The sequence below is a fragment of the Lingula anatina genome, chromosome 10 (assembly GCF_051362555.1).
Source record: "Lingula anatina isolate TDL-2025a chromosome 10, LinAna3.0, whole genome shotgun sequence".
NCBI lineage: Eukaryota > Metazoa > Brachiopoda > Lingulata > Lingulida > Lingulidae > Lingula > Lingula anatina.
The window spans coordinates 14,204,781-14,218,058 of record NC_141776.1 but is presented as its reverse complement, the minus strand read 5'-3'; the positions used below and the strand labels follow the sequence as shown (position 1 = coordinate 14,218,058).

Sequence of the window (13,278 nt, the reverse complement as noted above, 5' to 3'; positions counted from 1 at the left end):
GCAGGCAGGCGCAGTCATAGTCGCAGTCAATGAAATAAACAAGGCCCACTTTCTGCTAGGAGACCGAAAACTGTCATATTCTTGGAGAGATACAAACTGTACCTCAAGAGGAGGAATTTCTGCAGCATTGTCAATGGAGAATTTTGGAGTTGATGTCTTTATCGGCGGCGAATGTGATGACGTTTGCGTTCCCGTTGGACTCCTTGCGTCAGAATGGGACACTCCCTATGTGACTTGGGGCTGTAATTCCCGCCGTCTTTCAGATCGACGAAATTACAATACTGTGAGTAATATTGCTGGACCACTCATTAATGTCCATAATATTCTTATACGGACCTTTAGGTTATGGGGCTGGAGATACACTGCCATCTTAACATTGGCCGAAGAAAGCTGGGAATCAGCGGCTCACTTCTTGTCGGCAAAACTGTCTGACGCCGGAGTGACGATTAACGACTTTCACAGTTTCAAGTCAAGTGATGGTTCATATTTAAGGAACGATCACCAAATGGAGACACAGAGACAGCTGGTAGAGCATATAGCGACCAAAGCGAGAAGTAAGCTATATATATATATATATATATATATATATATATATATATATATATATATATATATATATATATATATATATATATATATATTTTTTTTTTTTTTTTTTTGATGTGTACCGTAGTTTTAAGAGTAGGTACGAATGTGTTTTTGTTATACGCCCAAAAGCTTGGTAAGTACATAAAATTGTCCAAGTAATTAACACACCCGTGAGCGCATTCCAGTGGACCCCCCCCCCCCCCCCAAAATAGGCTGGTCTTAAACGTACAATACGTGGGATGCAACGTGTTTATGGGGCTCCATTTAGAACATACGGGTTCTTCCTAATCCAAACATGTACTGACTATCTAACCCAACTGGATTGCAATCTCAGTGACTTAGTCCATAATCATGGTCGAGTATAGTTAAACAATCACGAGTATTTATGACACTGTATTAGCATTGATATTTGTGCTAGGTTGCACTGGGTGATAGTACAATAAAGTCGTTCCACAGTGTCTTGTACACGTAAACAGCAGTAGTCGCCATGATTTTTCTGCAACTAATCACCCAGATGATAAGGCCAGCGCTTATCAATGAAGAGTTAACATAGAAATGTGAATGACAACGCAGGCAAGCATGCGATATGACCGCTAAATTAGTTCAGGCAATTGACATGATTACGTGTAATTGCCTATCAGATGATACTGGAAGGGGGGGGGGGGGGCTGAAAATTAATAGGATGACAACTCTTCTTTTTGTTGGGAAAAGTGCCATAATCGGATTCTCCTGGGTTAAACGATAAATTTCCCCATACTTTCCAATGGTTTATGAATCCGTTCCGACATTCAAAGTTTAGCGATTAATTTTTTTAAAGTATTTTTTTTTTTTTGTAACAATATCTGAAAAATTATTTTGGAGGGTGGATATGACGGTGTAACAGGAATGCAGGTCCGCTATGAACCATAGTTCGCTTCCCATTATTTTGGAGGGGCGGATTCAGAGCTATTTTCTGACAGTTTTCCAAATTATCTTTGTTGATCCATCCTCCAATTTTGACGTCTTCCAACAGAAGATTTATATACCTATCACTGTAAACTTTAAAATCTGACCGTCTTCTGGAAGACAAAGAAGACGGCCTATATCCGCCCGTGATTTTGTACAGGTAATATTCGTACTTATATCCTGGCCTCTTCTCACAGCGCATTGAGATGGTACACTGACATTATAATAAATATAGAAAAGACTGTGACAGTATTACATGTGCTTATACAGTATACAAAACAACTAAAACACTTCACAATGAGTTGCAATATAGAAATCATTCAGTTTTCCTTGCATTACTAAGCGAGAGATGCAGCACTCTTTCTTTTATCAAAGGAGATATGGAGAAATTGTGCTAATGAAATGACCACTGCCCAGCTAGTGTTATCCATTACCAGTTTGTATGTGACATTATTGCTGTCGTTCAGAAATTCAAAACAAGAGTTTTCTCATCGAGCTTCCCCGTAAAACTCATATCTGTATCTGATGTATCTACGGTAGTGTTATCAAAAAGAGTTTTTCATCCCCAGTGATTTCAAGATTGCAATTTTGACATATTTTTTCCTCAACTGGCTTTGGGTTGTCTTTGGCATGTCTACCCATTTCAATATGCACATTGTGGCTAATTACTCGAAATCACGTAAATACTTCACGTTTTTACTCATCATTTATTGCTCCAAGTTATTTTTTCTTTTTCATATTTTGTACTTTCTCGACTAAATGTTACTTTGTCACCGTTACACGCGACAGTCTCTGATCCTTTCACTAAATGTCCTGACTAAAGTTCCATCCGTTTACTGTCTCATCCACCATTCCAAAGCCATTTTCTACAATAATTTCATTAAACCTTTCACTCCATGACAAATAATGTGTTGTCAAGCCTGGTGTTTGACTTTAGATCAAAGTGTATTACTTCATCTAAATATGATTGTTTAACTAGGATCCCATCATCCAAATTCAGAATTTGTGCCCAGTATGTAATAATTTGCATTAAATAACTTTAATAACTTGTACAGTGTACACCTATCCACTGCTAACGAAATTAGAGATGCAATTGCTCTGTTGGAGACATAGATGTATCTGATCTGTGAATTGGTTGATGCTACACGTCTGCTCCATATGCAGCGATTAGGTAAACCAATGCATCAAAGTTTTTTATTTCAAAGAGCTCGTGATGGAACTTGTTATGGGGACATAAACATGCTCATAATGGTTTTAACAATGCAAAGACCCAATTGGTATCTGACCTAGTCTTACCGGACAATATTAGGATATATATATATATATATATATATATATATATGATAGGTAAATAGATAGATAGAGAGTAGGTTACAAGAAAAATCCGAGATAGCTGGCAATTGGCATAGGGATACTGATTCTTGGATTTTGTTTTACTGCTAGAGAAATATAGAGTTAGTTATACAATTAAAATTGGATTCAGTTTGGTTGTCAGTGTTTATCACATCGTTATTTCCCCCTGTGATATTTGCCTTGTGAGGAACAAGTGTGTATCATTTTGTAAATGAGAAAAATCCGAGATGGTGTCATTAACCGCAGGAATTCATACCAGTATGTTGTTTTTCAATAACTGTCACAAGGATACAGGGGTATGTGATCTTAATCAATTGGATCCGTTATGCCAGTACCTCTCACATCCTTATTATCACCACGATAAACACCTTGTTGTACCAAATGTACACACTTGGGTTTTATTTAAATGAAACACGAGGTGACTGCCATTTGTATTGGGAATACTAATAAATACCCATAAACTAGTATTTCTTAAGCACATGGCGGCCATCTTCGTTTTTCTCAAAGTGCTCAAAGATCTACCCCTATTACATACCAGATGTAAATCATGGCTTCTTAGGGGCAGTAGACATATGGTAAAGAGTGGGAAACAGACTAAAGTGAACTTTATTTGAAATAATTATGGACTTTTTGTCTCTCTGGCAGTAATTGAAACCCATTTACCAGTATTCCTAGGAAAAAGTGGGGGGCTTAATTTTACGTTCAAATACCCAAGGTAACATGCTTGTTCCCCACCAGATACATATAATATGGGTATTTTAATATCTCAAAAGGATATGATAAACATTAAGAAACAAACTAACTTTGACTTAATTTCAGAATGGATTTGGCATCTCCCTGCAGTTGTTAAAGCCTACAGTATGTACAGTTTTAATTCCTATGGTAAATTAGGGCATTTTAGATTTTATTCAAATACCTAAGAATACACACTTGTTACTCTCCACATATAGTTATTCTGTAAAAAGTGTGGAAAATATTAAAGATCGATTTTTATTCGCTAATGGAGAATACATCCCTGGCAGTAGTTAATTCCAAAGTAATTATACAGCAAATCGCGGCCATGTTGGAATTTCTCAAAACGTCCATGCAAGGACAACTGCTTGATTCCAATCTCATATAAATTAGACGGGTAATAAAGATGCGAAACCGATGCCAATCAAACTTAGTTCAATAATGAGCACTGTTTTTTCCCCAGGCATATATTCATGTAGTTGATAACCACAAATTTTTATTGGAAATGGCAGCGGCCTCGGATTATCTCAAAACGCCGAAGGTAAAAACAATTTTGCCACCATATACATATTGTAGGGGTACTGAAGATATGGAAAACACTGGGAAGCAATCTAATTCTAATTACGGGCGCTATATATGCAATTGCTTTTCAATTAAAGTATAAATTACTAGGACTAGAGGTGTCGTTGAAAAGAGTTGATACTTGTATTTATTGGACAGAACAATCGCATGCTAATGAATAGATAAGAGCGTATGTGTTTTCCGAGAAAACCGCCTGCTGCGCTTACGTACTTCATTATCAGTGAACAAGATTGTGTTATGATTCCAAGTAGAATCTAGGTATATTAATACAATGGTATGATGCGGCGAAACAACAAATGTATATAAAACCCGATATACTTAACATCTCAACGGGACTTCTTGATGGATTGGTGGGGACATTGATACCCAGAAAAGAACTTTTTCAGTTTCCTGTAAGTGAAAGACACATGTATTTGTTAATATTTGCCTTAATTGTGACAAGCTGTACATTGACCGTTGCAGTTTCGCTAAATTACGACAGTGATTTAGATAATGACAGCTCAAACAGTGGTAACATTCGAATTGGGGGTTTAATTCCATTCACTTGTAAGGGCGGAAAAGGCACACAACAGGCAGGAGCAGTCTTAGTTGCAGTCAATGAAATTAACAAGGCCAACTTTCTGCTGGGAGACCGAAAACTGTCATATTCCTGGAGAGATACAAAATGTACCTCAAGAGGAGGAATTTCTGCAGCATTATCATTGGAGGATATTGGAGTTAATGTCTTTATCGGTGGCACATGTGATGATGTTTGCGTTCCCGTTGGACTCCTTGCGTCAAAATGGGACACTCCCTATGTGTCCTGGGGCTGTAATTCCCCTCGTCTTTCTGATCGACAGAATTACAATACTGTGAGTAATATTGCTGGACCACTCATTAATGTCCATAACATTCTTATACGGGCTTTTAGGTTATGGAAATGGAGATACACTGCCATCTTATCGTTGTCCGAAGAAAAATGGGAATCAACGGCTCACTTCCTAACGGCAAAATTGACCAGCGCCGGAGTGAAGATTAATGACTTTCACAGTTTCAAGTCAAGTGATGGTTCAATTGGTCACTCAATGTGGACCAAGAGACAGCTGGTAGACCACATAGGAACCAAAGCGAAAAGTAAGCTTTATGTATGTTATATGTACATGTATACCGTAGCTCTGTTCGTAGGTTCGAATGCATTTTTGTTTTACTTCCAAAAGGTTAATAAGTATATACAATTATCCCTGCCTGCACGCCCCAGCGGACCCCCCAGAAGACAGACTGAGAAATAACGTGGAAATACAAATATCAGGTTCCATTTGGATCACACACTATTCTTCCTATTCCAGACATGCAAAGAATCTCTGTTCGTTTGTTTCAGCACTGTGCTTCATTCATACCAACCCAACTGGATTGCAATCTCAATTACTGAGTCTATAATCAGGTCGCGTTGCTAAACGAGTATTTATGAAACCGTATTATCGTTGATACTTACAGTATGCTAGGTTGTATTAGGTGATTGTGCAATTAATTCATTTCCCAATGTTTTCTTCGCAGTTGCAATATTTGTCTGCAACAAATAGCCGACATGAGAGAGACAACTCCTATCATTGAGGATTGATCGTAGACATGTGGCTGACAATGTAGGGAAAACACATAATTAGACAGCTTAATTAGTCCAGACAATTTACATGATCCATGATTACATGTTAATGTATGTCGGATATTGCAGGGGGGGGGGGGGCATTAGGATGAAAAATTATTTGTGAAAAAGAAATGTCCGTCCAAAGCGAGCCAGACCCCACATATAGTTGCCGTCAAGTGTGTGTGCTAACTTTTTTATTTTCTTTTTTCTTATTTATAAAATTCCGTTATCGTTATATTTATATATTTCCCTTTTTATTTTTCTTTTCATGTAAGGGGAAATGGATAAATTTCAACCAAAGGGATATTTCTTCCTGGATCTACAATTAACAATTAGTCAAATCCATTTTAAAATCCATGAACATATGCATGAAATCAATTTTATTATTCATAAAAGGTAGACTGAATCCTTCATAATATCTGTCGAAATCAGTAAAAAAGAATTAACTGATCATGTAGCCAGTTTGTGCACAACATGGGTCAGAATTGTTCATTTTTTTTCTTTCCTCCTGTATATACCAGAGATTTCAACTAATTTTTTCAAACATTTTAAAACGAGTACCAGTTTTTACTAAGGTAGGCGCCAGGCATAACCGATTGCAATGCAATGATCTTTTCATCGCCCAGAGAAAATAATACTATATTACTGATTATAATAACTAACATTATTTTACTGTTTACATAAAACCGATGCATTCTTGTTATGCTCCTTAAACACATTGGGCTGACACAGAACAACAATTTGTTCTTAAAGTACAGACTCCGTCTAAAGACCTGATGTTAAAACCAGCACCAATAAAGTCAACCCGGAATGACATGTCTTTTCCATTACCATCATACTGCGTGTTAGAAACGTTGATTCCCCTTACATAAACGTTTCCTATAACAATGATAATAACAATATGATTGATCGTATGGCTTATTTGCAAGTTATTTTGCGCTCACCATGCAAAATCATCATTTTGGCAATTATCTTTCGGCAGCTAGGCTGTAATTATCTGATGCCTATTACCTATTCATTGCATTGAATTTTAGTGTCTGTTCTTTTTTTTCTTGTCTTGGCAAAATTGGGCAATTTCCAGAGACAATAGGTCAAGGGGCTTTAGGGGACTAGTCTGTAATTTTCTCTTCCAGAAGAAGAGGAGGATTTACGTCGGCAGCACCGTGTCATTTATATATTCTAAAATGACTTGGGAACCTATCTAACAAACGCTGAAGAAATCTGCCAAGTAATGAAACAACCAAATTAAAAGAAAAGATGTGATGCAAGGGACGAAAAGGACAGGTATTTGTTATCCAAATTGCGTGACTTTCGACTTATCGACTAAAGTGACTGCGCACTTAAATAGAATCCTAATGATGTGAGGTCCAAGTAACAGTTAATTCGCTTTTAAGTTAAGAGGGGAATGCAACAGAACGTGACGACCGGAGACAGCGACCAGAATCGAATTGCAGACGAGCACCCGCTGTTTCATCATCCGTGAAAGCCTTAAATTAACCCACTCGAATGACGCCTGTAATTATAATAACTACGTGCGAAGCTGTGTGAAAACGTATGTGTTTTTTCCTATTTGATGACAGTCAGAAATAAACATACATAGGAAGGTAGAAACGGGAACTAGGGATGTAGTTTGCTTGATAGATAAAGTTCACAATTGACCAAGCCATTAGACACCTGCCTCTCAATACGGTAAATTCACTTGTATCCGCCACGGACTTGATTGACCTATTCTTTTGTCGCCGTTCATTGAAGACATCTTTCTAGGAGACACGACCTGTGATTTCTTCTCTGATTCACGGCCTCAGTTGACTTGTCTTAGTATCGCGGTTAATGTATCATTTGAAAAGTGAATGATAAGTTCCATCAGACAAATCCTATTAAGGTTCATATTTGTTACCGCCATGTTTAGTTTAGTGGTAATTCGTTGGCATATAAAAGTGAAATGACTTTTCAGCTTTCTTTTAATTTGACGTTGTCTGCGTTAAAGCATCTTAAGATGTAGTGGTGATTTTGAAGATGCAGTTGTCATTTCGTAGATGATATATTTCAATTTGTTTCGACAGGAGATGATGTATCATACTTATACACTGAATAATTTGACCATGTAGGTTGATCCATGACGTGACTTAAAACCTTCATGGAGTATTGTTTCATCATTGCACATTGTGTTTTGATTCGTGTTCACTGCTTATTCTGCATGATGAAGGCGGTTTTGTTGGGCAGATTCAACTTTGGAGGCATACGTGCATTGTGTATGGATTTCCATGATTAAAACTTGCCAAAACGTCTTGACCAGAGCATTCGCCTAGAGTAGCTATTCTGAGTCGGCTATGGAGATGGCTTTTGGTCATCCATGGTGCCTGGCCTCTGTCTTATTTTAAAAGAGATGAAGTACTCTCGGTGTGTGAACAGAAATATGCAAACGTCTGTCGGTCGCAATGCGTAAGTCGATCCAGCAATGACCAAGTTGACGCCTCTCATTGCCTGCACCATGCTGCACGTGCTTGCCTGGGGTGACACACAGAATGCAACGCAAGTGCCCGATCCCAACGTTACAGTAAATCTCGGAGTGCTTATACCGTGGACTGGCTCGTGGCCAGCGGGACGCCGTTCAGCTTCGGCGGTCATCATCGCCGTGGAGGACCTCAACGCAGATTTGATCATCTTACCCGGTCGAACAGTTCGCTTCTCATGGATGGACACCAACTGCAACGCGCATAAAGGTTTGGAGGCTGCCGTAAGCCTATTCGACCATTTTACTGAGATATCCCCACACACGCATTACGAAGATGACGGAGACCATTCCCAAAAGCTGCATGCGTACATTGGGGGTGCATGCGACGAAGTCTGCGAGCCCGTTGGCCTATGGGCGGGGGTCATGAACATTCCGATGGTTTCTTATGGATGTTCTGCCAGTAAACTCTCTAACAAGGTCCAGTTTCCCACTTTTGTCAGAACGGTCGGGCCGTACGCCAAAATTGCCCGCATGTTTTGGCACATCTGTGCTTATTTCAAGTGGAACCACGTTGGCATATTGGCGTCCACGGAAAGCGTCTGGCAGGTGATTGGCAATGCGGTGAAGTCGACTCTAGAAAGCAAGAGTGCTACAATTGGTGACTTTCATAGCGTAGCACCTGGATCGTCGACGACGAGCAAGGACTCGACAAACAGAGGAATAATGCAAACTATGGGTAGAGACTCAAGAAGTAAGATAACATGCGTGTTGAGTGTTGTCCTGTATGTGTATGGGCAGTTGGATGGGGGGGGGGGGGGGATGAGATACACTTGAAAATCACCTCCTCTCTCTATATATATATGATGAATGTAGTTTAATCATGTTTAATTTTTAGATATTAATTTTAAATTTCAGTACGTTTCTTTTTCATCCACCAGGTATAATCTGTTCGAATTATAAAAACGCGCTCGTCCCCGGCCGTTGGGCATATCCTGTGCCCCACGAAAAGATAGCATTGTTCAATCGTCCACATCATTGTGTGTCTTTGCCTCTGTCATTAATTAATTGTGCCGACGATTTTTTGGCTGTAATGTTGGTAATTGCAATGTTAGAGAAAGATATACCTACATTTTATTGTAACTGATTGAAAAGCTCATATTGTTGTGTCTAAATATTACAAAGGTTTTTTAAACCAACACTTAGAGACGAAATAAAGCCCCTCAAATAAAAATACCCGATGCCGCTTTTCCTCCGGAAATGTCAAGAAGATTCATCGGGGTCTAAATGAATCATGATTCCTTTAGAACTAAGTAATTTAATTAGAAGTCGTACCAAACATCGAATCTATGTGCAGGGACGTTTCGAGCAGTGATTCGTGAGAAGGTCACAATTGCTTTTTTAGGAGGTTAGTTTGATTTGGAGCAAAAAAATCAATAAGAAATACACGTTATAGGTTGTATGACATTACCGAAAGTAAAATTCAATCACATGTACTATTTGTGTTAAATTGATAATAGTATAAAGCATAACTTTAACTGTCACCGTTGCTTTGTAATGATGGTTTTATTTTATCTTATTAATTAATTAATTTATTTATTTATTTATTTATTTATTGCGCAACAAAGCACTTGGAAGCTTGGCTTCCGACCATGTACTAAGGGCAGATCACACACCAAGGTCCGTCTATATACTACTACTCTATACTACTTGTAGACTACAGTGTGCCTGTTCTTTTCTATTGCAACATTTATCCAGAAATACACGGTTTTCAGTGCCATAAAATGTTGCCTTCAAACGAAAATAGCTATATGCATGTAAGCTTTGTACTGTAATGGTTCGACTGTGAAAATGGACTGATGTGGTTTAACTGTATTGATTTTAGAACGCCACGAATTCACTTCTTAAAGGGCATATGCTAGGTTTTTGTCTCTTCACCAATTAGGTAATTTTATATAAAGGTTGCTTTGCAGAATCAGTCTGTTTTAGCAGAAATCCGTCCTTCTTTTTTCCACAAGCACAGCTTTTAAGAAAGACACAAATATACAACAATCCTATTCACAAACCAACTTTCCACTGGCTTTTGTATCGCAACAATTATTTAGCTTCTAGTATTGGTACCACATGGAAAGCTACCACCATCACCCTGTGTGGCCGATCTGACAGGCCAATCATATCTTTGATTGTAAATAACAAAAAATGAAACACACGCAAAATGGTCTAACTACAGATGACCGACAATAATAATATAAATATCCTATACATGTACCTGTACGTATATATACATACATATACTATGTGGTTGTCTTACTACGTATGGATATTTACTTCGGCTATCTGGTTTTTGGCCTGCGCTGGTTCTTGTTTCAAAGTAATTTTGCACTAAATAAAAAAACAGCTTTCAGTATTTTAACAATCACCAATAAAATAGTATTTCCGTAGTTTTGTTGCCTTCATAGACGTATCATTATTCCCAGAAAGACTTGTTTATCGTAAAACCACTAGTTTAAATTAATCTTCTCTTGGATATGGACCATAAGATTCATCATCAGTTCTATCACGTTTTGATCATTACTTGGCAGTGAAAAATGACACAGATCGTAGACAGGATGGATGTGTTGATAAAGAAATATACCCGTGTGTTTACTCGCGAAAGCTCATTTGGTGCCCAATGTTGCGACATTAAAGGGTATTCCTTCACTCGTGGCACTAACAGAACATTTATAACCCTGACATATGAGACTGGTTCTTTGTCAATATACTTGACGTGTTTACAATAAGCCTTATTTGCAGATTGCCGTTTACAAGGGAGAATGTGCACCCTCTACCGAGACCACAGATTGATTTTTTTTTTTTACTAGATATATTCACGAAAATGTCTCTAGATAAATGATGGTACTTTTCTGTATTGTCAGAAAAAAAGTATACATATTTATCTGAGATTCTGGTAGAGGATAGAGAATTCAATACGCACTCTTAAACACTAACGGTTTACACACGCTTTTAATTTGAATTCGGCATGCATAGGTCTCGTATAGAACCCGTCATTGAAGTAGTCTAGAAATAAATATTCACCTTGACCAATTCTGCAAGGTCAATCATCTGTTTTGGACGAGGGTTAATAAGCCGCTTTTGGTTTCCTTATGGCCTTTTAATAAGTAAGAATACAAAAAGCTTAATCTTAATACTTAAACCATTGCCCATTAATATGATGAATGGGTTCATTCCCTACTTCGTTTTGACATCAGTTGTTGACTCGCGGTATTCTATTTCACTTAACTGCCAGTGCAATTGAACATGAGTTATTAAACTATTGTGTGTCAAGGAATATCCTTTATTGGGCAGCATTATTTAGGTGAGGATTTCTTCTCTTTTCTCAAAACCTTGAGTGACTTTTCATGTATTTATTGAAAATGATATGTTTTGTTTTGAACTTGAAGCTACTCAACGTGTAGTATGCGCTGCCCTTGCTCTTCTTTCCTTCTTCACAACAAAGCCCTGCACGTCGCCTACACTGATTTCTCAGGCGTCATCAAATAGATAATGGTTCAGAAAAACATTTTTGTTCACAGAATCATGAGTTTACAACTAAACATTAGACCCAGATCAGTGTCTTTTTTTATCATATTAGAAAGGTTACCACAATAAGGCGAATTATATCACATAGGGATTTGCAAAAAATGTTATTTGAAAATTGTTGGTCGGACTGAGTCAATTTTGATTGCAAAATAATGCCAGACTAAAACATGTTAAAATGAACATGCCCATCGTAGTGTTTTATGGGGATCTTAATAAGTCCTCGCGTCTGCCTCGAACGGAAACTCCTCTGAAAACGTAACCATTGATTGATACAGAGAGAATTACGACCTAAAGCAGACGAAATACATTGCGTTTCACCCATATGTTTAGAGTAGAGCATAGAAATGTCATTCCTTAGCAATAACTTTGCTGGGTTTTTTCATTTTTAATTTTTTTTCACAAGCTGTTCGCCAAGTTCAAACCGACAAATGCATGTTTTTTTATTTCTAGTTATCATTCTATGTGCCGGTGGCGGGGACATCCGGGAACTCCTTCTCCACGCGTATGATCTCGGCATGTTGAACGGAGATTACGCCTTTATCACCATAGATCTGCTTCCAGGTAATACATGTAGCTTCATTTACGCATACAATGCACAGCCCCCTTCTCCCTCTCTATTTCTCTCTCTCTCTCCCCCCGTGTGTGTGTATGTATGTATGGCGGTAGGGAGTTCAAACAAAACCCATTTTGGCCCGGAAAGGCCTGATAAGAGTCAAAATTTGATTAGTAGGATGTTGCATACCATTATCGTAAAAGGACCACTATTTCAGAGAAAAAATAAATGAGCCCCTTTGACATCATTAGTCATAAGCATATCTGTTATACCGGTAGCTGTATAGTGTATCTGTGTATCGTGTGACTCGAAAATATCATTACTAATTTCAAAGTCTAATCACTTCATTAGTTCACAAGCTTTTGAATTGGAATTCAGTACAGACTTTTGAGACACGATTAATGGTCAACCTTGAAAACTTCAAGCTTTAAAGTTAAACAGTTTTGATATTATCATGCACATTGACAAGTAAGTGTCAAAAACTGCCAGACACAGACACCAGAAGTTACATGGCCAGGCATGGTATTTTTACTAAAGATTGTGCCAAAACTACAACAGGTAGAGTCATGACATTTTCAGCATTTACTTTACAAACGATTTTTTATTCTTTGATATCCCAAATGCCATTGCAATTTCTTCAAAACTGTTTAAGGTATTGAACTTTTTATTGAATTTATTAACGTTTTTATAGCTACCCGATACATTTAGAAATATATTACCGGATTATCGTAATTGAGAGATTTGCCATGGATTACTGGCTTCCCTATGGTAAATGCTTAATCGTCGTCGTACATATTCTGTCAATCATCGGAAAACTCGTGGGGACAACACCTGCGTCACTTTGCCTTTGAGAACGGCGATATTGATGTAATT

General features: G+C 37.9%; 1 protein-coding gene across 1 annotated transcript in view; it reads left to right on the top strand.

Moving 5' to 3' along the window:
• Positions 1 to 13,278, top strand: part of LOC106170847 (atrial natriuretic peptide receptor 1-like) — a 33,565-nt gene continuing 20,287 nt past the window's right edge. The window contains exons 1-2 of the mRNA XM_086997094.1: positions 1 to 554; positions 12,303 to 12,413. Of these exons, the coding sequence (XP_086853220.1) occupies positions 134 to 554; positions 12,303 to 12,413 (532 nt within the window). The 5' untranslated portion in view covers positions 1 to 133. The remainder of the gene's footprint in view (positions 555 to 12,302; positions 12,414 to 13,278) is intronic.